Consider the following 23,398-nt stretch of genomic DNA (forward strand, 5'->3'; position numbering starts at 1 on the left):
GGAGAGTTTGATTTTGAGAAGTGGATCTCATTTTGATACAAATAGGGTGTATAATTTTACTTTGGTCTAAGTTTCCATTCGCTGGTTTCCTAGAAAGGACCTGAAACACTCACGCAGTTATAGGAAGAGCATACCCTTCCTTATTAGCTGCTCTTGCTAAAGGCTGTTTTTTCCTCCTCTGATTAGAAAATTCATACCTTGGGGCGCCTGGGTGGCTCAGTGGGTTAAAGCTTCTGCCTTTGGCTCAGGTCATGGTCCCAGGTCCTGGGATCGAGCCCCACATCGGGCTCTTTGCTCAGCAGGGAGCCTGCTTCCTCCTCTCTCTCTGCCTGCCTCTCTGCCTACTTGTGACCTCTGTCAAATAAATAAATAAAAAATCTAAAAACAAACAAAAAAACAAAATTCATAACCTTTACTCATTAAAGCCTGGAAACATCCTACCATGTCTGCCAGTGATGGTTAAATTATATTAATGGAAGTAGGGTAAGTTAAGAATTAAGCCCATTCACTAGAGGTCTGACACTTGATTTGCTGTGTGACCTTGGGCAAATTACTTAATCTCTCTGGACCTCACTTGTAAAAATGATAGGTTTTGGGAGGATTGAATAGATGAACATTTATTACTAGCTTAGATCCAGAGTCCTCAAACTGGCCAGTGAGCGATTGGAACGTACCCATACCCATTTGTGGCAGTCATCCATGGCGGCCGATTTCCCAAACAGTAGTCACGACAGAGACCGTCTGGCCTGCGGAGTCTTAAATACTCGCTCTCTTGCCCCTTGATAGGAAAAGTTTGCTGACCTTGGTTTAGAACTGTGCCTGGCATATAGCAACACCATAGCGGTGTTGTTACTGTGTGATTATATTCCTCCGTCCAGCAGTACAGTTATTACTGTTACGTAACCGTGTAAACGAAGGAAGTAGGTCCATGTGAACTAAACCGTCCTCAAGAGGGAAGTGAGAATAGGGCAGGGGACAGAATGTGCTGCCACTCGTGTAGACAGAGAAAGGAGAGGGGGTCTTGAACGCATGTGTGCTGCGCTCTTGTGAGCACTCCTGGACTGTCTGAAGACAGTTGCATCAGGGCAAGGAAGGAGTGGTGCACGGGTGGTTTCCTAGTCAGGTAATCGTAATAGCCAGACATATTGTTGGTAAAATATTTGCAAAATAATTTACCCTAAAGTACAACAGCCTTGGGGCTTTACAGCAAGCAGTTCAAATTATTTTGGTTCTCACAAAGTAATATTACGAACCTCCCTTATGTGTTTGGCGAACCCCCACCTTTTTGGACAGAGCCCACCTCTTGGAATAGGAGGTCAACGTACCATTCATTTTTCCCCAACAGAGGGGCCTCCATGGGCCACCTGCCTTGGTAGTTCTGTGTTCCTGTCCCTGTACTCTAGGAAATTTAGGAGGCTAGTACTCAGATATGCCATCTCAGTCTGGGCCAGAGTCATCCTGGGGCAGTGGGTTCAGTAGCAGTAGCAATAGCATTTGGGCTTGGAGAAGTGGTGGTGGCCCCAGAGATCCAAGAATCCATTCAGTAGTCTGCTTCTGGTCGTTGTTCACAGAAGAGCAGCCCCCAAACCTGGTGTTCCCGTCGACTTGGGAGAGTCACGTGCTGTCTCATTTTAATCTCTTTTCTGCTCAACTTAAACTCTGTTTTTCTTTCTTTGATTGTACCTTAAAACCCTCAGTGGTACCATAGTGGGCTTCCCAGTCTATTTGCAGGTACTATTTCTTTAAATTGAGGTAAAGTCAGTCTCTAATGCTGTTTGGATTCCTGCTTTGTGTTTAGAATTTTGTCATAAGTGGTTTTTATCGCTCTTTCTTTTCATCTTACAGATGTACTGTTGTGTTATCTAATATTGACATTGCAAACTGTATTTTTGTTTATTTTACAGATAGAGGACAAAGAAACTTTAAACAATTTAGATACTTCATCATCTGACTTCACTATATTACAGGTAAATTGTATGTCTCAGGAATTTTAGAATCAGGTTAGCCTCCCATTTCTGCAAACGCCTTCAGACATTGTATGGCATTCCCAAGTGAAAGTCCTTGCAGGGTTGGTTTGCCCTCTTGGCGTCTTTAGACACTTTGCCTTCCACTTGCCCCAGGTAACAACAGGCCTGTCACAAAGGACTTACCATCTTGACTTCCCCTCCAAGCGCTGTGGCTTATCTGCAGCTGAGAGGAGGGCCCGTTTGGGGAAGTTCTTGTTGGAAAGGCTACCTGTCTGATCTGTTCTGGGGGCATTCTCTGCAGAAGGACTTGTAAGGGGAGATGGTGGCGGGGGTTGGGGGACACTTCCCCCCCAGGAGATACTAATAATGGGGCCCAGATGATGATTCAGGAGGGTGGGGATGGCCAGAACGCTGACATCACAACTGGGGAAGGTGAAATTTTGGGGGTGCGGGGTCTGGTTCTGCCTTTGGGAATTTGTCTCATAGAAAATGCACAGATTTCTTTTGATGACTTTATCATCTTGACTGTATCATCTGTGTAAATATTAAATCTTAGATGAGAACAAATGAGATGTGGACTAACTTTCAGGTAGGATTTATATAAATGTGGGTCTTGAGTTTCCTTTTTAATTTTTCTGCCAGCTTACCTAGATACAGAAACTTAACCTGGGTAGCTGTGTGATTTTCATTGGAAAATACAGTCAGCTTTTGCTGATTTTTGCTGGTTTTGCTGATTTTGGTTCTGGGGGTATTTTGCTGTCATATTTTATTCACTTGTACTGCTTAATTAGAACCCTTTTTCAGATGCAATCTGCATTTGCTTCCGCCAGGCAGGGGCAAGGATAGTTACTGGGAAGTCAGAATCCCAGCTTCAAGGAAGCTGCAAACCTCAAGAAAACCCAGCCCACCTATAGGGCTAATATCTCTCTCCAGCTGCAGAGCGACACCACCCATTCTTGGCTCTGAAGGGAAAGGGGGAGCTGGGTCTTATCACTTTCTCGAGTCTTTCTAGGTCCAAGACTCCTGTGTTAAAGTGGAAAAAACATAAACCCTTACAGACACTGGTAGGGATAGATTTTGTTTCTCTCTGCAGAAAGTTACAGAGAGAATTCTGCCTAGAACGATCTTCGGCTTTAGTTGCGGGGTTCAGTCCCAGAATAGGGTATGTTGCCTGAGAAACAAGATACACAGAATGAACATATGAAGAAAGTGAGCAGTTTCCCGGGGCTTTCAGATTGACAGGCCGGTAGCCACGAAGGTGCAGACCGCCTGCCCCCCTCCCAGGCGTGTGTTCGTGCCTGCAGTGTGTCAGGCGTGCGTGCAGAGATGAATGTCGCCATCCTCGCGGGGCCCTTCCTCCCTGTGTGCAGTACAAACCAGCAGGCTGGGGAGAGACCTGGGCTGATGGAGACTCGCACTCATGCAGCCATGGTGCGGAATGTGGCTCTGCTGTGTGTCCTGAGGCAGTTAGCCAGCCACTCTGTGCCAGGACGGTACTAATAGTACCAACCCGTTAGGGCTGATGATTACTGTGTGGATGTAAAGCGTTTACATTTGTGCCTGGAACCTAGTCCGCGCTCATCAGTGGTGGCTGGAATTCCAGGGTAAAGTGCCTCACGCTGAGGGGCTGTGGGCACTGAGGACCGCGTAGTGAGAGAGAGGCTCTTCTGTAGGGGGGCGGCCTCTGAAGCCGTTGGGAGAAACCTTTCTGGGAGGAGATGTCCCTTGAGCTAGGTGCTGGGGGATGTGTGGGACTCGGCTGGGGATCAGGAGGGGTGTAGATGGGCCTGTCAGGAGAGAGTGGATATGAGGGGCCATTGCCAAAAGCTATAGGCCAGAGGGGAACGTGTGCTCACCGTGGTGGCAGATAGACAGCGTAGGGACAGTAAGACCGGGTGCCGTTGGAGGCAAGGAACAGCAGTGGTCTGGATTGCCAGCCAGGGACTCCTGGGAAGGGTTTCAGGAATGTTTAGGAATTAGAGGTGGCCCAGGGGGAGTGCTGGTAGAAGAGATAAGGGAGGAGTAGTGTGTCATCCTCGAGAGTGCTCAGGTGACCCGGTGCAGATGTGGTAGGACCAGAAGTGAGAACAGGGGTCGGACCGCCTGTGCCTCTGTTCCCTCACTCGTTCGAATTTTCAGAAGTTAAACTACATTAAGTGAAAACCATGACTGGTAAATGTCAGGCACTCTGTTACGTGCTCCAAGTAGACAAAAACCCTGCTCTCTTGGCTTTTAAGGGTTCAGTCTAGGGGGACAGACGGGCATGTGATACAGTCATTGCCATGGAAAGTGAGAACGTTGCCAGGCGCTGGGGAAACGAGGCAGCACGAACAGGAGCAGCCACCAGGTCCTGGGCCCCTTGAGAGTAGCCCAGGCGGAGGGGGTGGGGCGGGGCTCGGGCGGAGGCGGGCCAGGTGCACTGTCATGTGTGGGCTCTGTCCTGAATGTGACTAGGTTCTCCACCTGTCGTGTCTTTGAGTTTCCTAGTACGTGTTTTAGAATGCCCTTTTTAGTTACAGTTTTTGGTGTAAAGCTGTAGGTTTCATTCATCTGGCACAATCTTATTTATGTTTTTTGTTGCAGGAAATTGAAGAGCCATCCTTGGAGCCAGGTACTGTTAAATGAAAAACTTACCAGCGGGGGTTTGAACCATTCTAGCTTTCCACCTTCTCTAATTTAAATTCTTTAATTTTAAAACGTTGCCTTACTGTAGTAGACATTGTTCTGAAGGGTTACGACCCAGAACAGACCAGGATCATAGAGATTGGAAACCCAGCCGTATCACCAGATCTGTGAAGGTGGCTCGCTTCTCATGTCACAGAATGTATTGAGATGAACCAATCTCATGCCTTTTTAAACGTAAACGGCACTTAAACGTATGTAGAAAGTTTGCATGATGCCTCTCGCGAGCTCATTGTTGTGCTCCCCACAAAACAGATCTTGTGATATTGGGCAGTGTCTTAACTTTGTGGTTTTTAATTCAGGCAGTGCAGGTAGCTGTAGGGAGACGCATTTTAAAACATTGAGACATAACTGGATTCCAGAAGAGGAAAGCGTTTCTTCATGAGAATTCCAAACAAATGCTATTCACTTTCTGGACTGCAAATATCTCAGAGCACCGACGGAAGAGATTCTGGTTTTCATGTTGGACTGTTCTGTTAAAAGAAATTCAAAGAAATTTGGAAATTGAGCTGTTCAGTGAATGGTGATACATTGAGTTAAGCACCTTGGACTTTGGAAGCTAAATTTGGAAGAGTCCTATGTAAACGACGACAGAATGAAGACTGTCAAGAATCAGCCAGAAGGTTTTGGGGGTTAAATCTCTGGGATGCTTTTCTCTTCCATGTAGCGTAGCGGCTTACTGTAGCAGTCGGTTGGAGCGCAGGTAGTGTAACCGGTGTAACTTTGTGTACCCGCGGGTTTTCCAATCTCTGTGTAGCTAGCGGTTCTCTTCGTGTTAGTGTGGCAGCCGTGCCAGTTCCGCATTTGTGATTGCTTTATTTCCCTGGTAATTAAACCTTGTGCCATTCTATTCCTGTTAAATCCGTAGAAAATGAGAAAATACTCGACATTTTGGGGGAAACTTGTAAATCTGAGCCAGTAAAAGAAGAAGGTTCCGAGCTGGAGCAGCCCTTGGCACAGGATACAAGTAGCGTGGGGCCAGACAGAAAGCTTGCGGAGGAAGAGGACCTTTTTGGCAGCGGCCACCCGGAGGAGGGTGACTTAGATTTGGCCAGCGAGTCAACAGCGCAAGCTCAGGCGAGCAGGGCAGACACCCTGTTAGCGGTAGTGAAAAGGGAGCCCGTGGAGCAGCCAGGCGGTGGCGCGCGGACGGACTGTGAGCCTGTAGGGCTAGAGCAGCCGGTTGAGCAGAGTAGTAAAGCCTCCGAGCGCACGGAAGCCTCTAGCGAGGAGGCCGCGGAAGCGCCCCCGGAAGCCTCAAGCCCAGACCCCAGAGATAGCAAAGAAGACGTGAAGAAGTTTGCTTTTGAAGCTTGTAATGAAGTCCCTCCGGCTCCTAAAGAGTCCTCAGCCAGTGAGGGCGCTGATCAGAAAATGAGGTTTGTTTTTTCTCAGTTTTAGACCAGACGCTATCTCCTTTCCATTGGTCATTTAATGACACACATAAGCTGTTTTTTCTGCAATTGGCCAGCCAGACTGATGCAGTCGTAGCTTACTTCTGAACCATGTTTTATTTCTCTTTGTTTATTTTAAACTGATTACATAATCTTTTTTCTTTTCTCAACCTATCATGGTTGTTTTCTTTAATTCTTCCTAATTATCTTTAGCCCAGCAGAATTAATTAACTCCTGTGGGTCTGAAATCTTATGGTTAGGTCAGATTTCCAATACCAGTTTGTCGGGGTATCATTTTTTCAGAACTAAATTTCGGGTAGGTATGCAACCTCAGCACGTGTTCTATAATTTTGAGTTTGTTTCGTCTCTGCTTCTTCCTTCTGGAGTGACATTATCTTTTGTCTCTAGTTCTGTCGAAGATGAGTCGGATACAAAAAGGCTTTCCAAAGAGGAAAAGGGTAGGTCACTGGGGCGACAGCGGTCTATCTCTTGCACCACGTTTGGCCTTGGCAGCGGTGGGCTTTCTGGTTCTCATTCACTGCGTACTGCGTTTCTCACCCAGATTTGCCTCAGCCTCTCCTGAAGCCTTTCTCTGCTCCTCTGCTATTCAGTCTGCAGGTTCTGGGTTGTAGGCAGCAGGCCAGGTCCTCAGAGTTAAGGTACCGATCTGAAGCTGACTCTTGCTTTCGCTAGAGCACCGTGACCCTCTCAGGTCGCTGACCCTGACTGTCCCGCGCCCCCCCCCCCCCCCCCCCCCCCCCCCATTTTCTGATGCCTTAGCCTCAGGGACACTTGCAAATGGAAAGCTTTTGTCCAGTTTCAGGATACCTTGGGGTTACCTGGCACATCAGGTTTATCAACACCGTTTCTGTTTATTAAAAAATCGCTAATGGAGAACACATTTTGTCGGTTCAGAGTCCTTAGCAGCCTAGAATACAAACAAAGGATGTAGGAGGGAAGGTATTTGTGACAAGGAGAAGCATCTGAGTTGGGTTCATCCCGACAGCAGCTTTATGTTCGGAAGCCGCCCCGGTGTGCTGCCTAATGCTCTGGGGTGACTTGTAAGGGAGCAAACGTCTCATGGCTCTAAAAGCCCCGACTCACTCTCGTAAGTGGCGTTGCTCCCAGCCCTGGTGGGCCTCGTGCGCATTTGCAAGGGTTGTGTGAGGGCAGGGGGCGGGCCCTCCTGCCCCAGCTGGCATCTGGGAGAGGTGGGAAAGAGTGTGGTCTGGGATGCCTTCAGTCTGCCAGGTTCGGGCTCTGGTGAGTCTGGTGTTTCTGACCAGGCTTTTCTTTTGAAATAGGTCGGAGCAGTTGTGGTCGAAATTTCTGGGTCAGTGGACTTTCTTCTACTACCAGAGCGACAGATTTGAAGAATCTTTTCAGCAAATATGGGAAGGTAAGACCAGGGGTCTTCTGGAGAAGAAAATGTTGAAGCCAGTGTAGTTTGGCCTTGACATGCAGACGATTGTGGCCTCCTGGTGACTGCTCTGAACAGCACGTTGCCATTCTTTAAGCTCACATTTGCTCACGGCCGTGGACAATCTGTCTGTCCACGGCTAGAGGGAGAGAGGTGGAAGGTCCCAGAGCCCACGTCAGCTTCGTATTTTTTCTTCCTTTTCCCCGGCCGAAGGCCACCATTTTCAGTCAGAGGATTTCCTGAATTCATTTATGTGGTTTTGGGCTGTAAACTCAGGGAGGGCTTTGGGGGTCGTAGCAGAGGGTGGGTTGGGAAGATTCAGAACACGAGTGAGGTTGTGGCAGGGGGTTGTGAACGGGGCCTTTGGAGCCAGACTGGGGCGGAGAGCTGGAGGCCGCAGCTGTGTGGCCGTGAGCCTGGCCCTTCCCCACGGCATCTGTACATCTGGGAGCCCTCAGAGCTGCTGCTTCCTCCAGATGGTGTGTGGAGCCGGAGCCGAGCTGTTGGTGCCTCTGCCCCGTGACTCTCCACACCCCTGCGCTCACCCACAGCTGGGCCAGCGCTGGCCACGTGCCCTCTGGAGCGCGTGCCTGTCCTCCCTCCCTGCTCGGCCGTGAGCTGTGGCCGTGATGGGTAGAGCGGCCGCCTCCCCCTGGTCCCGAGGCCTGCGGCGGGTCCCTGTGTGTTTCACAGCACCTGTGCTGGGTCGCTTCCCTAGTCGTCCTGGGCTCCTTGTCTCAGATGTAGCTTTTGGGGCAAGCCGAAGACACAGACTTTTTATTCGTACTAAGGGTTCAACAGATCACAGCAGAGAAAACTAATAGTATTTACTTTGGTTATCAATGTCCAAGAACTGATGAGCAAAATTAAATACGATGTGCCTGTAGCAGTAACTAGCGAGTCCCTGAGGCTCGTCCCTTTGATGATTCTCTGTGGCCCTCAGCAGGTGGGTGCTCCCAGCAGGGACCTGTCACCCGGGGCCTCCAGTGTCCTGGGTACATTGCAGGCTTTGGGTATTTGAGTCAGGGAGCAGCCTTTTCAGAAATTCCCTTGGATCTGAGTCTCCCTGTGGCCTAATACAGGAATAGGGATGGGAGTATAGGCTTGTGGGCCGTCAGGAAAACTGAGTCATGTGTGATGATGTGCCTGTAGCGCTGGGACGTGTGCACCACATCTCGTGGTTGCTCCGAGTTCATGTCCTCTGTCGGGCTCCATCCGCAGGCCTGTCTTCCTGCCTCACTGCGCATGCGGCTGGTGGGCTGCCGGCAGCGGCGTGCCGTGCATCTCACTTCCGTGCCGCTCCTCGGCACTGCCGTCCTGGTCCCCAGGAGGAGCGGCCGGAAGTTGGGGGCCGGAAGTCGGGGGCAGAGCCTCCGAGGAGTTGCAGTGAGGCAATAGCCTCATCTTCCCCGCTGTCAGGTGCCACTTGTGAAGCACCAGGTCACGGCCTCCCCGATGTCCGCACCCCAGGGAGGTCGCCAGGACTCTCGGTTCCGCGGGAAGCATCGGGAACTGGGATGCGTTGCTCGTTTCCCATGGGGGCTGGAGGGGACTCCTGTCTGAGCTTTCCTTTGTGTGCTTTCCTTTGAGGTGGTGGGTGCCAAGGTGGTGACAAATGCCCGGAGTCCTGGAGCTCGCTGCTACGGCTTCGTTACAATGTCCACAGCAGAAGAGGCCACAAAGTGCATTAACCACCTGCACAAAACAGAGCTCCACGGGAAGATGATCTCAGTGGAAAAGGCGAGTGGTCGTTTTCTTCCAGGGATGTGACCCTTTTAAATATATATCAGGTAATGTGTACGTGTCTGTGGTAATACTTGGGTTTGATTCTCTTTTTCAGGCGAAAAATGAGCCTACTGGGAAGAAGACCTCTGAAAAGAGAGAGGGTGAGGGGAAAAAGGAGAAGTCCAGCACCAGCGACAGGTACTGCTCTGCTCCGAGGGAGCTGTGGCCGACTTCTCTGTAGTTCCCGGTCTGCGCGTTTTCCACAGCTGGGGGGGCGCGGGGCTCCTCACCCCCTCCTTTCTTAGGTTTGGGGGAAGGGTCTCACCTGCGGCAGCTGAGACGGTCCTTCCTTCAGGCCCGATGCCAGGGGAGCTTGGGGAGAGCAGGGGGGACTTCCTGTTGTTCACTGTCGCTTCGTGCCGGTCCAGGCAGCCTCCTGTGGTGCTCGGGCCAAGGGTCCCAAGGGCCAAGGGCTGCTTCACTTCGCTTCTTGAGTACGGGACATAACACGCTTGTGTGTCCTGGGCCGGTACTTCTAGGTCTGCTAACCTTAAGAGGGAAGATAAAGCTGATCGGAAGGAGGATGTTAAGAAGAGCGAAGACGGAGGCGGGGAAAAGAGTAAAGATCAAGACGATCAGAAACCTGGCCCGTCAGAGCGATCCCGGACTACGAAATCAGGTGTTGTCCCCCAAGATACCACCTGTGTTTTTTCTCTTTCTGGTTGGTGTGGTTTGTGGTTCGCTGTAGTCAGGCAACAGCACGGACTGGATTTCTTTGCCATAGAGTTGATTACTTTTTGCTAATCTGAGTGTTTCTTGTTTCTTACGTCACACAACTCCTTTCCTCCTGTAGGAAGTCGAGGAACGGAGCGGACCGTGGTGATGGATAAATCGAAAGGCGTGCCTGTTATTAGTGTCAAAACATCAGGATCCAAAGAGAGGGTGAGTACTAATTTTCTAAGTAGGGCATAGTATTTTCTCATTTCGCATTTCTTTCATTTACGTTTCTGTAGAGTTTAGGCAGTTCTTGAACTTCATTTAAGAGGAAGGTGGTATACCTTTTCAAAATGTAGACAGCTTGATATGCTAAAAAGCAAAGAGTTTAAAAAGTTTTTGTTTATAAATACTTAACTCTTTTCTGATGAGAGGTTTTTTTTATTTTTTTATTTTATTTCCCTAAAGCTGATTTTAAAATTCACATGTGGTGGAGAAGGTTCCATAGTAGATCAAGGGTTAGAGCACCGGTCTTAAAAAATTCAAATATGGGACTGGTTGGTTCCTGTCCTCCCTGCCCCGAATCAGCCCGGGTCTGGCTGTTTCCGTTGCCTCCCCTGGAAGTTGCAGCAGCTCCGTCGTGCGTTCCTAAACTCACATGCAACCCAGCCAGCCTTTCCTGCCTCTCCTGAGTCCGGCCTCCATTTTGGTTCAGTCCCACACTCTTTCTCCTTGAGATGCTCCACAGAACACAATTCACAGAAGGACCCATCTCAGGTTCTTAACCACTTCACTCCTCCTGCTCTTAGGGTCTTGGGCAGCTGTTGTCCATAAATTCAATTTTTGATAGATTCGGGTCCGGGGCCCCCAAGGCCACCCACGTGCAGTGATTCGCTCTAAGGACTGCTGGGCTTACCTTGTGGTGGCACGCCCAACGAAGATTGACTCCAATGGTGCAGTAAGGACACGCAGCCAGATCGTGGGGGAGAGACGCAGGCAGAGTGTGCGGGAGACCCTTGCAGGCTCCCTGGAGCTCTCCTCTGCCCGTGGGCTCACGCAGCGCTGAAAGTGCAGTGGCACATGGGCACTGCTGTCACCCGTTAGAGCCTCAGCACCCCGGGCTTTTACTGGGGCCTGGTTACATAGGCGTTCTGCCAGGTACAGACCAAACTTCTGTTTGAGATTTGAGAGCAGGTGGTCAGCACAAAGCACATTTGCATGGTCTAGGCCCAGTGAACCGCCCTTACCAGGGAGCTCTCGCTTGGAGGCACTCTGGGCACTAAGTTCCCAGGTGCCAGCCCCTGGCTGGCCATGCCGCCGCGTGGTGCGAGGTGACAAACCGTTGAAGCTCTGGCAAGCCAGCCTTGCAGTTACGGAAGGTTTTAGTCTGCTTGGGTTTGCGCAAATCTGTAATACAAGTGAGCTCTTTTACGTTTATTTTACGTAAAGTAATTGGAAAATGGCCAAAATGGGAGTACAGGCTCCAGGGCTGAGGTGGGACGATCTCATCAAAATCACTCGGGAACCCTCAGGTACGCCCGAAGTAGCTGTGGTCAGGGGCTCACTGCCTGTTTAGTTAAGGAAGGAAAAGAACAAGAGTAAGGAATTGATTGTAGATGCAGAAGACAAAGTATTAAAAAAATTGGTTACGATCATTAATAAGTTTTGGCGTGAAAGTGCTGCCGTTTCGACCCCGTTGAAAGTACTGGGGGTAGTTGAGCATGGAGATAAGGCTCTTTGAATTATGAGAAGGAAAATGTGATGTTTTTTTTTTTGTTTATTTTTAAGATTTTATTTATTTATTTGACAGATCACAGGTAAGCAGAGAGGCAGGCAGAGAGAGAGGAAGGGAAGCAGGCTCCCCACTAAGCAGAGAGCCCGATGTAGGGCTCGATCCCAGGACCCTGGGATCATGACCTGAGCCAAAGGCAGAGGCTTTAACCCACTGAGCCACCCAAGCGCCCCAACGTGACAGTGTTTAGGAGGGGAACGCCTTGTTACTTTGTTGTACATTAAACACACAGTGTTCATTTCCAACCTTTGTGTCGGATGCGCGGACCTGGACCTGCCTGATTCTTCTGTTGTCATTTCTGCTTTAACTTCTGGATGTTTTTGGTGAACCAGGTTTCCAAGAGCCAGGATCGCAAATCGGCCAGCAGAGAGAAGCGGTCAGTTGTGTCCTTTGATAAAGTCAAAGAGCCTCGGAAGTCAAGAGACTCTGAGTCCCGCAGGTGAGTCCATGTCCAGGAGTGTTACTGGTTTGCTTGTATCTCTGGACTAGTTGTAATCCTGTCGTAGGGGGTATTTCCAAAGTCCTCTGTGGAATATTGCGTTAAACTTCTTGACTCCTTTGGCTTTCATCCTGTGGTTTTTTTGTTTTGTTTTTGTTTTTGTTTTTCAATTATCTCAGAGAAGCATATAGGTCCATCTCTCTTTTTTTTTTAAAGATTTATTTATTTATTTGACGGAGCACAAGTAGGCAGAGAGGGGGGAAGCAGGCTCCCTGCTGAGCAGAGAGCCCAGCACAGGGCTCGATCCCAGGACCCCGAGACCATGACCTGAGCTGAAGGCAAAGGCTTAACCCGCTGAGCTCCCCTCCCTCTCTCTTTTTTAAAGATTTTATTTATTTGACAGTGAGAGAGGGAAACAAGCAGGGGGAGTGGGCAGAGGGAGAAGCAGGCTTCCTGCTGAGCAGGGAGCCTGATGTGGGACTCGATCCCAGGACCCTGGGATCATGACCTGATCTGAAGGCAGCAGCTTAATGACTGAGTCCCCCAGGCGCCCCTGCCCATCTCTTTATTAAAGATTATGGAAGGTAATAGTAGGGAGCTGGAATGCCTTCCTGGTATAGTAGTGCTAGTTAGCAAACATTCCAAATGTACTCTGGAAGCTGTGGAAAGGGAAAAAGGAACAGTGGTGCCTATGTAGGGAGAGAGTTACAACAGTTAATTTTGCCTATCAAGAAACCTTTTTTTTTTTTTTTTTTTAAAGATTTATTTTAGGGGGCAGGTGGGGAGCAGAGGGGGAGAGCGAGACTATCAGACAGACTCCCTGTTGAGTGCAGAGCCCTAAATGGGGCTGGATGTCATGACCCAGAGATCATGACCTGAGACCAAGACTCAGACGCTCCACTGACTGAGCCCCCCCAGGTACCCCTAAACTTCATAGTCTAAAATAATCATTAGTGCTATTGGCAGAGTAAGAATGAGTAAAGGGGGTAAAGCATTGTTTTTAATTAGTCCACACTCAGCTTCCTGCTTCCAAGGGCAAGGCAGCGGTCAGCGGGCACTCTTCTTGAGGTAACTGGCAGATAGAGCTGCAGACCTGACCCATGCGCGTGTGGGGGTGTAATCTGCGAACGTGACAGGATAGACTAGAGCCTGAGTAGCTTCAGATCACTTGGCTGCTCTTTACACAGCGCTTTGGGTCTCCCGCTCACGCCCGTGACAAAACCCTCCCCATACACTGGTGACTGAACGTGAACGTGAAACATAACGTCTGCGTTCGCAGAAAGTGTACGTGAGCGATTTCAGGAGTTAGGGTTGGACAGCTCAGAATGTCACAGAGGAGAAGTTGACCGAATGCAAACGTGACTTCTGTACATGAGTGATGGGAACAAATGCAGTTTGAAATCAGTGCAATAAGGCAACGGTAACATGACCGGAGAGCGGACAGGAGAGAGTTGCCGACAGGACAGGCCAGGTGCCGCTGGTCGTGCCGTGGGCTCCGCCTCGCTGGGCATCAGGAGTGCATATGAGAGGAGTAGCTGTTTTGGTCCAAACCACAAGCACAGTGAGGCCAGAGTATGCATTTCTGCAGGTATAGACTGGATTTGTAAGTGGGTGGCCAGGGCTTGTGGGAGGACAGCTGGCAGCCGTCGCCCCCAGCTCCTCGCCACCACACGCACAGGGGCCAGCGGGGAGACTGGTGACAGTGGATGCCGCGGGTCCCCACGCAGCCGCTGCAGGCCCCTGCTTGTTGGTCAGCTCATCTGAACTTGTACAGCTGCATCCAGAAGTTTCGATGCTAGTGCCCTAGCCCCGTCTCATGGGGACTCATTGAAGCTCATGGGTCAGGGAGCAGAGGTTTTCGGTGAGACTTGATTTGCTGTGAAAAGTATGTTCTGTTGCTTGTTGTTAGTGGGCTGTTCCGTGGAATGAGGTGTGGAGCTCCAGAAAAAACATTCAGGGAGCGAGGCTGAGCTCGTACTCTAGCTGACCCTCAGCGTGCACACGCCTCTTGGCCTCATGGCCTGCCGGGCAGGAACCACGTGGAACGGGGCCTAGCGGGCATGGCAGGGCCGCCGCTGCCCTTGCCCTCCTGTCCGCGGGCCTGCAAAGCTGGAGACCCATAGTAGGAGGCACAGCCCCGAGCCCGCATTTGTGCCGCGCCCCGGGGCGGGTCTGCGTTCTCCGGGGTGGGCGCTGTGGTCTGTGTCCTGCAGCTCCGTGGCCCGGGGCCCCTGCAGCTGCTGCTGTCCCGCAGGGTGCGTGAGCGCAGCGAGTGGGAGCAGCGCATGCAGGCGCAGTGGGAGCGGGAGGAGCGGGAGCGGCTGGAGATCGCCCGCGAGCGGCTGGCCTTCCACCGGCACCGGCTGGAGCGCGAGCGCATGGAGCGGGAGCGGCTGGAGCGCGAGCGCATGCACGTGGAGCACGAGCGCCGGCGGGAGCAGGAGCGCATCCACCGCGAGCGCGAGGAGCTGCGGCGCCAGCAGGAGCTGCGCTACGAGCAGGAGCGGCGGCCGGCCGTGCGGAGGCCCTACGACGTGGACGGCCGGTGAGTCGGGCTGCTCTTAGCCCCCGGGGATTGGGGATGGGCTCCAGGGTCACCTGAACGGGAGAGTCTTGTTCCGGAGGTGGCACGGTACATGCTACAGCCCCGTTTGACGTCCTCTACTTCGTCCGGAACCTGGGAGGTGGTTGGTGGGGGTGGAGAAATGGTTGCACAAAGCAGCGCCTGTCTGGTGCCTCAAGTTCAGGTCTTAGTGCAGACCCCTAAGGAGGGAGCGCGGACTCGCAGAGCCACACGTGACACGCGAGGGCTAAGCAGGTGGCCGGAGACCAAAAAACGGCTCATTTGGGCCCCCTTTTTAGGCTTTGTTGTCACTGTAGTGGTTTGTTCTGGTTTATTCCAAGAACATTGTTTTGTTTCCCAGACATACTGGTGTGATGTGTGAATTCTGAAATGAGCCCCATTGATAAGAGCCTGATTTCAAACCTGCTGTTGGGAGTTGGGGGTGGTAGTCCCTGTACTGGTGCAATCCAGGCTTCTCTGCCTGCGTCCCCATTTGGGAAAAACCAGTTTGTACTCATGTGCTGTCAGCTGCACGGCTCAGAGCGGGCCCGGGTGATGGCCAGCAGGACTGCTCTTCAGGGACTTCGTGCTATTTTTGGTTTAGGACCTTTGTGCAAAATACTGATGATGGGAGTCCGTTACGGCCCTAAGTGTTTTCAAACCATGTGTTTCAAGTGCATCTCCAAGTCCTCTCACTGGTGTCTTTGCTGGGTCAAGTCCACCTCGGAGAAGAGCCCTTTTGCAAAGGATAGCTCAGGGTCCCGCCTCTCGCTTGCTGTCCTGGTCCAGGCCGTGCACAGTTCTGGAGGGGACCCGCAGGGGTGCACGTGTGCCCACTCCTGTTGGGGAAGCCGCAGCTCTTCCGTGCAGGGGACGCGGGGCATGTTGGAGGAAATAGAGCGGATCCGACGCGAGTCGGATCACGTCACCCTGCCAGCCCCCCTCAGATCACGTAGCAGAGAAGACCCCCCAGTAAAGTCCGTTCACATTTTGGGAAGTGACAGGAGCCAAGGACCAGTGGAGGGTCCGACTCACCAGCTCCCCCCGAGGTCACGAAGGTGGAAGAGAAGCTAGGTTCACCTCTTTTCTTCCCGTTGCAGACGCGACGATGCCTATTGGCCCGAAGCAAAGCGGGCTGCCCTGGATGAGCGCTACCACTCTGACTTCAACCGCCAGGACCGCTTCCACGACTTTGACCACAGGGACCGGGGCCGCTACCCGGACCACTCTGTCGACAGGTCAGCCGGGTCCCCTGGCCCTGTCCTCTCTCGCTTGCTCTCTGTTCTCCTCTCTTCTAAGTGCCTGAGAACTAGGGTCAGCCCTTTTAGGCTTTGTGGGCCCACTCGACCCATCAGAGCATGAAGTGCCTGGTTTCCATGTGGGAAGTGTTTTGTCTGGGAGGGCCTAACCAACTTAATTTTTCTTTTCTTAATGTTTTTATGTAAATTGTCTTTTTCAGGAGAGAAGGTTCAAGATCTATGATGGCAGAAAGAGAAGGACAGGTGAGTCAGAAACTCCAGTTGTGTCCAGCTTTGCCTTGGGATCGGTTCTATCTCCTTTGGCGTGCCTTCTCCTCTCTCTGCCGCTGAGGGGGAGAAGCCATGTATCCTGGAGCCTCTCCGGGTCTTGACCCTGAGGTTCTGTCCACCTCTGAGTAAGAGCCAATAACGCCCGGTAGTCCCGACTAACGAGCTTCGGGCGCGGCTGGCAGGGCGGCGGCATGCTTGTGCCCCGCGCAGCTGAGCGCAGGCGAGTCCAGGGTGGCCTCGGGAGGCAGCTCACTCTCTGGGCCATACCCAGAGTGCCTTGCAGGGTGAGTGCGTTAGAAAACGGGCTTGATCGGCTCCTTTTTCCTGTCTTAGACTTAGTTTGAGAACTTCCCCAAAGAGCCCTGACTTCCGCAGGCTTACTTGGAAGATCATGGGGAACGAGGGGAGGATGTGGTCGGGGCATCGTCATCATGCGAATTGCTGCCCGGTGGGCGTGCTTTCCCTGGGGCGAGCACAAACCGCTCCCGTCTGGCTCCCTCCCTCTTCATGAGGGCCTGGTAGGGGCCGGCTGCCAGCCGTGGCCAGATGGAGGGGGTTCCTCTGCCCGCTCTGGGGGACTCCTCACAGGATTCCTTTTTCTCTGCTCCTGGAGGTGAATCTGGGACGCAGTTAAATGTACTCCTGGTCTCCGGTTTCTCTGAAGTTGAGCGCGGTGGTTAAATGTCCACGTTCCAGACCAGAACACAGTCCCCTGGTGCCGGCACTTGGGCAGAGTGGGTGTCTCCAGCTGTGAGACTGAGGAGGCTTCCTCGCCTGCACGAGGGAGTGGGGCGGCGCGGGCTGAGAGCCATGTGAGCCGGGTCGCTCGCGTGCAGCTGCTGGTCACCGCGGGCTCCCTTGCCCACCATTAGTAGCCAGAGCACCCCTGAACCTGAAACAGGTTTTTTCCTCTTGCACACTGTCCTAAGTAAGACAGTGGTGCTGCCCTGGATGGCAGGTGAGGGCAGGGGACACAGAGAGGAGCTCTGGTGCAGACTTCTGGTCTTGCTGAACCCTTACAGGGGTCGGTTGGTCGGACGGCAGAGCGTGGCTATGTGGGGAAGTATCAGGTAGAACTAGAAATGGGCCTTATGTAAAAAGTCTTAATCTCTTAGCTTTGTGTTTTTAGAAGGCTATTGTTAAAAGATTATTCCTTGTTTTTTTTGTTGTTTTGTTTTGTTTTTAAAGACTTTACTTATGAGAGCGTGCACGCACACAAAGGGGAGGAGCAGGTTCCCAGTGAGCAGGGAGCCCGATGTGGGGCTTGATCGCAGGACGCCAGGGTCATGACCTGAGCTGAAGGCAGATGCTTAACCCACTGAGCCACCCTGGCGCCCTATTGTTCTTTTTTTTTTTTTTTAAGATTTTATTTATTTGTCAGAGGGAGCGAGAGCGAGCACAGGCAGACAGAGGCAGGCAGAGACAGAGGGAGAAGCAGGCTTCCTGCCGAGCAAGGAGCCCGATGTGGGACTCGATCCCAGGACGCTGGGATCATGACCTGAGCCGACGGCAGCTGCTTAACCAACTGAGCCACCCAGGCGCCCTATTGTTCTTTATTAAATATTTGTGATTGTTTAAAAGTGAAGGAAATGCTGGGACGCCTGGGTGGCTCAGTTGGTTGGACGACTGCCTTCGGCTCAGGTCATGATCCCGGGGTCCCGAGATCGAGTCCCGCATCAGGCTCCCAGCTCCACGGGGAGTCTGCTTCTCTCTCTGACCTTCTCCTCACTCATGTTCTCTCTCACTGTCTCTCTCTCAAATAAATAAATAAAATCTTTAAAAAATAAAGTGAAGGAAATGGTTTCAATCACAAGATGAAGTTAAAAAATTCTTTTTTATTTTGGTTGGTGTGTTTTGAAGGTTCTTTATGGAAATGTTATTCTGGGGTTTCATTTTAACAGCTCTTGCCATCTGGCAGCACTGACTTTCTTGGACCCTCTTGGGTTTTGATTTTGCTCCTAGAGAGAACAGTGCCGTATTTTGTCCATCTTCTACAGTTGAGCGAGATGTCTGCACACATTTGGGAATGAGAGGCCAGGGGAAGCGGGGTGGAGGCCCAGGTGGTTAGGGCTCCCGGGGTGGGAGCATGTGCGCTCCGGCTTCTGGGACTTCCCCGCGTGGGAGCATGCGCGCCGGCTTCCAGGAGTTCCTGTCTTAATGGTGAAGATGAGCATGGACCGGAACAGCACCAGGCGCCCGGCATACTCATCCAAGGGGCTTCGTGACCGGGATTCCTTTCTATGTCTTACTACTTAGAATGTGATCCTGGCACAAATGACCCCAGGGCCACAGGTTGGATCTTTGGGACAGTGAGACCCTCAATGGAACCAGAGCCACTTCCCCAGCTCCCTAAGAGCCGCGGACGTTCCCAGCACTCCGGGCAGGGTGCAGGTGGAGGACGGGTGGACATTTACCTCAAACAGCTTCTCCTAGGGGTGCCTGGGTCCGTTGGTGTGTAACTCCTGGTTTTGGACTCAGGTGGTATGGAGCCCCGTGTTGGGCTCACACTAAGCAGGGAGTCCGTTTGGGATTCTCTCTCTCTCTGCTCCCCCCAAGTCCCACATGCTCACTCATTCTCTCACTCAAATAAACCTTCAAAACAGGCTTTTCTTTGAATGGGAGGCTTCTTCTTCCATCCACTCTTCAGATGGCATCCGGAACGGAGGCAAGCATCCCCATGGCCTGTGCCAGCAAGCTGTTTCCACGAGCGAGGCCCCAGGGTGGCTGGTGGTAGCCTGGCCCAGGGGTGTCAGGTCCAGAATGAGTGTGGTCAGAGATCCCCAGTGGCCCTTCCGTTCTGGTGGTTCTGCAGGGCTGGAGCACAGGCACACCGCTGGGCCCGGCTCTCTTCTCTCCATGGTGCCCGAGTTCTCTCTGCTTAGATTAGGGCGAATCCCAGCCCTCGGTTTCTCCATTCTGTGACTCCATTCTTCGACTTTGCTCGCTGGTCCACGGGCAAACGGGATGTGGTGGTCACGCAGGCTAAAGACCCGTGTAGCACGAGGCCATGCGTTGCGTGCTCAGCTGCACTTCCGAGCTGTCGTCATTGTCATTAGCTCGTTGCCCCAACGGCCTTGGGAGCCAGGCTCGGTACCAAAGCTTTCTTTTTCTCCCGGTTCTCTAATATCCAGCATTACCCCGAACGCCACGGAGGACCAGAGCGCCACGGGCGGGACTCCCGCGACGGGTGGGGCGGCTACGGCTCGGACAAGAGGATGAGCGAGGGCCGGGGGCTGCCTCCTCCACCCAGGTTTGTGTCCTGCACCCCGCTGCGCCTGCGCAGGCCTCAGACTGCTGGCTCGGTTGGTGTGTCCAGCTCAGGACCATCGGCCTGAGGGAAAGATGGGTGCCAGCCCCAGCCCACTGGCCTCGCTTGGGCCGCCTCAGAGCCCCAAGCAGCCTCAGACCAGGAGCCGGGTCCTGCCTCCCGCAGAGCCCCGCCACTCAGGGATGGGCACTGGGCACACAGAATGCTGAACCCACCACCCCTGCTACTTGGAAAGGCAGAGAGGGGCAATCCAAATCAGAGCTCTCTTTTTCTAAGGGGCAGACGTGACTGGGGGGACCATGGCCGAAGACTAGAGGACGACCGTGCGTGGCAGGGTGCTGCCGACGGAGGCATGATAGACAGGGACCACAAGAGGTGGCAAGGTAAGCCTGGCGCTCCGCCGGGACGGTCTCTCCCTGGAGAAACATTGGAAAGCTCAAGCTGCTTCTTGAGGGCAGGGAGAACTTTCTTGGCTCTCCCCGAGGCCACAGGGTCTCACTGACTGGCTGGACCTGGGGAGGGGGAAATGGAGGGGGTTCACTTCTCTGCCCCAACTTGCCCGGGGCAGCGGGTGTGTGCGGTTCATGTGCTGATGCCTCGGCCAGGACCCGTGGGTTCTGCTTGACACAGTAGCTTGGGGAAGGGACTGGAGCCCCACGAGCCCCACATTGGTGTTCTTCAAACTCCACGGGCCGCGCTGAGGCGCTGTCTGGATTGGATCTCTTGTAGGTGGCGAAAGAAGTATGTCTGGTCACTCTGGGCCAGGTCACATGATGAACCGGGGAGGGATGTCAGGGTAAGGTGTCGTGTGCTGCTTGTCCCTCTTACCGCTCTCCTCCCTTGCATGGTGGCTCGCCTGGGAGAAGGTTAGAAACCGTGCGGGCCGGGCAGGTGCGGGCGTGCACAGCACTGGCTTCCGTGACCCAGGATCTGTGTTGGTCGTAGACGCGGCAGCTTCGCCCCAGGTGGGGCGTCGCGGGGCCACGTGATCCCACGCGGTGGAATGCAGGGGGGCTTCGGAGGACAGAACCGGGGGAGCCGACCCAACGACACCCGCTTCACTCGCCGCTACTGAGTGCTCCGATCCCTGTGCTCTGTCACGTGGCTATGAGAGTCTGTTCTGTTAGGAGTTCTCTTAAACTGTGTACAATGATTTTTTTTATCTGCTGCCATATTGTAGCTCAATACAATGTGAATGTTTTTGTTTTGTTTTGTTTTGTTTTTTTGTAATAAACGTGTTTCTGTTCACATACCCTTTATTTAAAGTGTTTTCTCTCTTTATTTCATCTCCTTGTGTGAATTATACTGGGTCTTGCTGAGCCATGGCTGTTCCTTCAGGAAAGGACCGAAGGAGCAGCTTTAAGGGGCTCTTAAGGGTTTCCAGAAGCCATGTGCTGACAGCGCCCCCTCCTGGGCCCTTTGCCGCACCTCCAGTATTTCTGTCCCCCAGGCTCTGTCTGTGTCCAGGATGCACCCAGTGGTGCTTTTGGTTTTTTTAATGCAAAATACACAGAACATGGAATTTCCCATCCTTACAGCTCTGTGGCGTTCATGTTTGCACACTGCTGTGCAGCCGTCCCCAACCTCCATCTGCAGAACCTTCCATCTTCCCTGACCCCAACTGTCCCCGGTCCGCACACCCTTGCCCCCACACCCCACGTTGACTCCTCGCATCGGGCTTTGACTCCTGAGATGTGCTACGTGGAACTGCATCCCAGTGAGTAAGACCGGATAGCCATGTACTGCCCACCCCCCCAGGTCAGCCAGACTCCGTCTCCAGGGGCCCTGCGGCTGTGCCCCTAGTGCCTGGAGGGAGTCCCGTCCGCCCATCTGGGGGAGCCGTGCTGGCCGTGCTGCTGCCTCTTGCTCTGGTCGCCCCCCTCTCTGGGCTCCATCTTCGTCACATCAGAGTGGAGTCCAGTCCTGTCTGGGGGCAGACAGACACGTGACCCAGGCTTCAGACCGTGTGGTGGGCTACATAAACCCCTCCCGGTGGGGCCGGAGGGGTCCCTGCCCTAAACCCTAGAACCTGTACGCACAGCACCTACCATGGCAGAAGGGGCTTTGCTGCCGGGATTCAGTTAAGGATCTGGAGATGGAGGGTTAACCAGGTTGCCCAGGTGGGCCCAGGGTCCTCGTTAGGGTCCTTCTATGGGGAGCAGTGAGGCGGGGAGCCGGAGGAGGGGCGGACAGGCAGACTGGCTGGCTTTGAAGGTGAACAGGCTGACTTGCCAAGGACTGCAGTGGCCTCTCACAGCAGGAAGAGGCTGGGACGGTAATTCCTGGAGCCTTGAGAGAGAGCCAGCCCTGTCCACACCCACACTTAACCCAGGGGGAAGCCATGTTGGACTAACGGCTTCCAGATCTGTGACATAATCAGTGTGTGCGGTTTCAAGCCCGTGAACCTGTGGACCTTTGTCACAGGACTACTATATCCTCCCAGGGCGGTGGTGGTCAGCTGGAATGACTGTCCCCAGAAGACAGACACCTGCCAACCCATGGAGACATCTGGAACTGTCCCGAGTAGGGGGACAGGGTGCTGCTGGTGTTCTGGGGGTTGGGCCTCAGCCTGTGTGTTGCTGAGGTGGGGGGCTCCTGCCTCGAAGGGACCACCCACGGGGCGGTCAGGAGGCCCAAAGGGAGGCTTTTCGGAGGCCGCGGCTGAGCTGTGGCCAAGACGAGCAGGAGTCAGGACGGCCAAGTGAGGGTGCGGGAGTGCTGTGCCAAGGCCAGTGGTGGAAGCCAGCTGTGTTCTGGGAACAGAGCGCTCGCAGGAGTCTGGGCTCAAGCAGAGGGCAGCAGGGAGCCACAGGTTTCTGACTAGGGCAGTGACATGATCAGACTTGGACCTGGGGAAGCAGACAGAGGAGACAGGCAGAGGACCAGGGAGGTGGCCTCGGCACTGGTGACGGATTCAAGTCTGTCTGTACAAGGGAATGGAGGGGTCAAGAATGGCACCATAGGGGCGCCTGGGTGGCTCAGTGGGTTGAAGCCTCTGCCTTTGGCTCAGGTCGTGATCTCAGGGTTCTGGGATCAAGCTCCACCTCAAGCTCTCTGCTCAGCAGGGAGCCTGCTTCCTCCTCTTTCTCTGCCTGCCTCTCTGCCTACTTGTGATCTCTGTTAAATAAATAAAATCTTAAAAAAAAAAAAAAAAAAAAGAATGGCACCATAGTCTCTGGGCTAGTGGCTGGGCCCATTTGGGCAGAGGCTACACCCCATCAACCAAGCCCCAAAACACCTGGGAGGCTGAGAGCCATCCAGAAAGCAGTGTGAGCTGGTGGGCACCAACGATACAATCAAACAGCGCTTGGGGACAGTGAGTGCTGCCCTGGGGCCAGGCAGGGTGGCACAGGGAGCCATGTGACCTCCAGGTGCCACAGCAGACATGGGAGATCCACCCAGAGCCTATTCCTGGAGAGCACAGTGACACAGGTCACTCTGGGCTCTGCCTCCCCAAACACTGCCAGCCAGGCCACCTGTCCTCCCCCACACCCCTCCCCACACCTCCCTTGGACACACGCCAGGGGTTCTTCCCAGGGAGCGCCTTGGGCAACGTCTTGGTTTCTGGTCTCTGCTTTCCTAGTTCGTGGGCTTCAGTGAGCTCTGTCCCCCAAACCAAGAAACATAACCCCCAGAACTCTTAGGAACAGAGGATCCCATGCCAACTCAGGGCCCTGTCGCCCAGGCCTGCTCCAGGTCTCAGCCAAGCCCACTTTCTACCGTCCGTCTGTCTGGGACACAGGTTTCCTCCCACTGCCATCATGGTGGGATGCCCTCCCGGCTGGGAGTATGCCCAGGACCCGCCCACCTGGCACTTCAGCCCAGTGGGGAGGAACATTAGGTCACCAGGCAGCTGACCCAGTGTGGGGTGGGAAAGCCTTCCCAGGGGAGCAGGGGGAGCTGGG

The 23,398-nt window shown here is 53.2% G+C and overlaps 1 protein-coding gene across 4 annotated transcripts in view; it reads left to right on the plus strand.

The window, feature by feature from the left end:
- Window positions 1-20,752, plus strand: part of SAFB (scaffold attachment factor B) — a 36,649-nt gene extending 15,897 nt beyond the window's left edge. The window contains exons 5-22 of one of the 4 annotated variants that reach the window (XM_059388747.1): window positions 1,905-1,967; window positions 2,524-2,556; window positions 4,551-4,578; window positions 5,518-6,028; window positions 6,452-6,501; window positions 7,348-7,442; window positions 9,054-9,203; window positions 9,304-9,386; window positions 9,728-9,867; window positions 10,042-10,130; window positions 12,027-12,133; window positions 14,388-14,678; window positions 15,797-15,934; window positions 16,156-16,198; window positions 19,357-19,475; window positions 19,770-19,876; window positions 20,223-20,289; window positions 20,439-20,752. In XM_059388747.1, coding sequence (XP_059244730.1) covers window positions 1,905-1,967; window positions 2,524-2,556; window positions 4,551-4,578; window positions 5,518-6,028; window positions 6,452-6,501; window positions 7,348-7,442; window positions 9,054-9,203; window positions 9,304-9,386; window positions 9,728-9,867; window positions 10,042-10,130; window positions 12,027-12,133; window positions 14,388-14,678; window positions 15,797-15,934; window positions 16,156-16,198; window positions 19,357-19,475; window positions 19,770-19,876; window positions 20,223-20,289; window positions 20,439-20,568 — 2,244 coding nt within the window. In that variant the 3' untranslated portion in view covers window positions 20,569-20,752. The remainder of the gene's footprint in view (window positions 1-1,904; window positions 1,968-2,523; window positions 2,557-4,550; window positions 4,579-5,517; window positions 6,029-6,451; window positions 6,502-7,347; window positions 7,443-9,053; window positions 9,204-9,303; window positions 9,387-9,727; window positions 9,868-10,041; window positions 10,131-12,026; window positions 12,134-14,387; window positions 14,679-15,796; window positions 15,935-16,155; window positions 16,199-19,356; window positions 19,476-19,769; window positions 19,877-20,222; window positions 20,290-20,438) is intronic. The other 3 variants (XM_059388748.1, XM_059388749.1, XM_059388750.1) reach the window with 3 other exon arrangements.
- The last annotated feature ends 2,646 nt before the right edge of the window (window positions 20,753-23,398 follow it).

Source organism: Mustela nigripes, chromosome 2 (assembly GCF_022355385.1).
Source record: "Mustela nigripes isolate SB6536 chromosome 2, MUSNIG.SB6536, whole genome shotgun sequence".
Taxonomy (NCBI): domain Eukaryota; kingdom Metazoa; phylum Chordata; class Mammalia; order Carnivora; family Mustelidae; genus Mustela; species Mustela nigripes.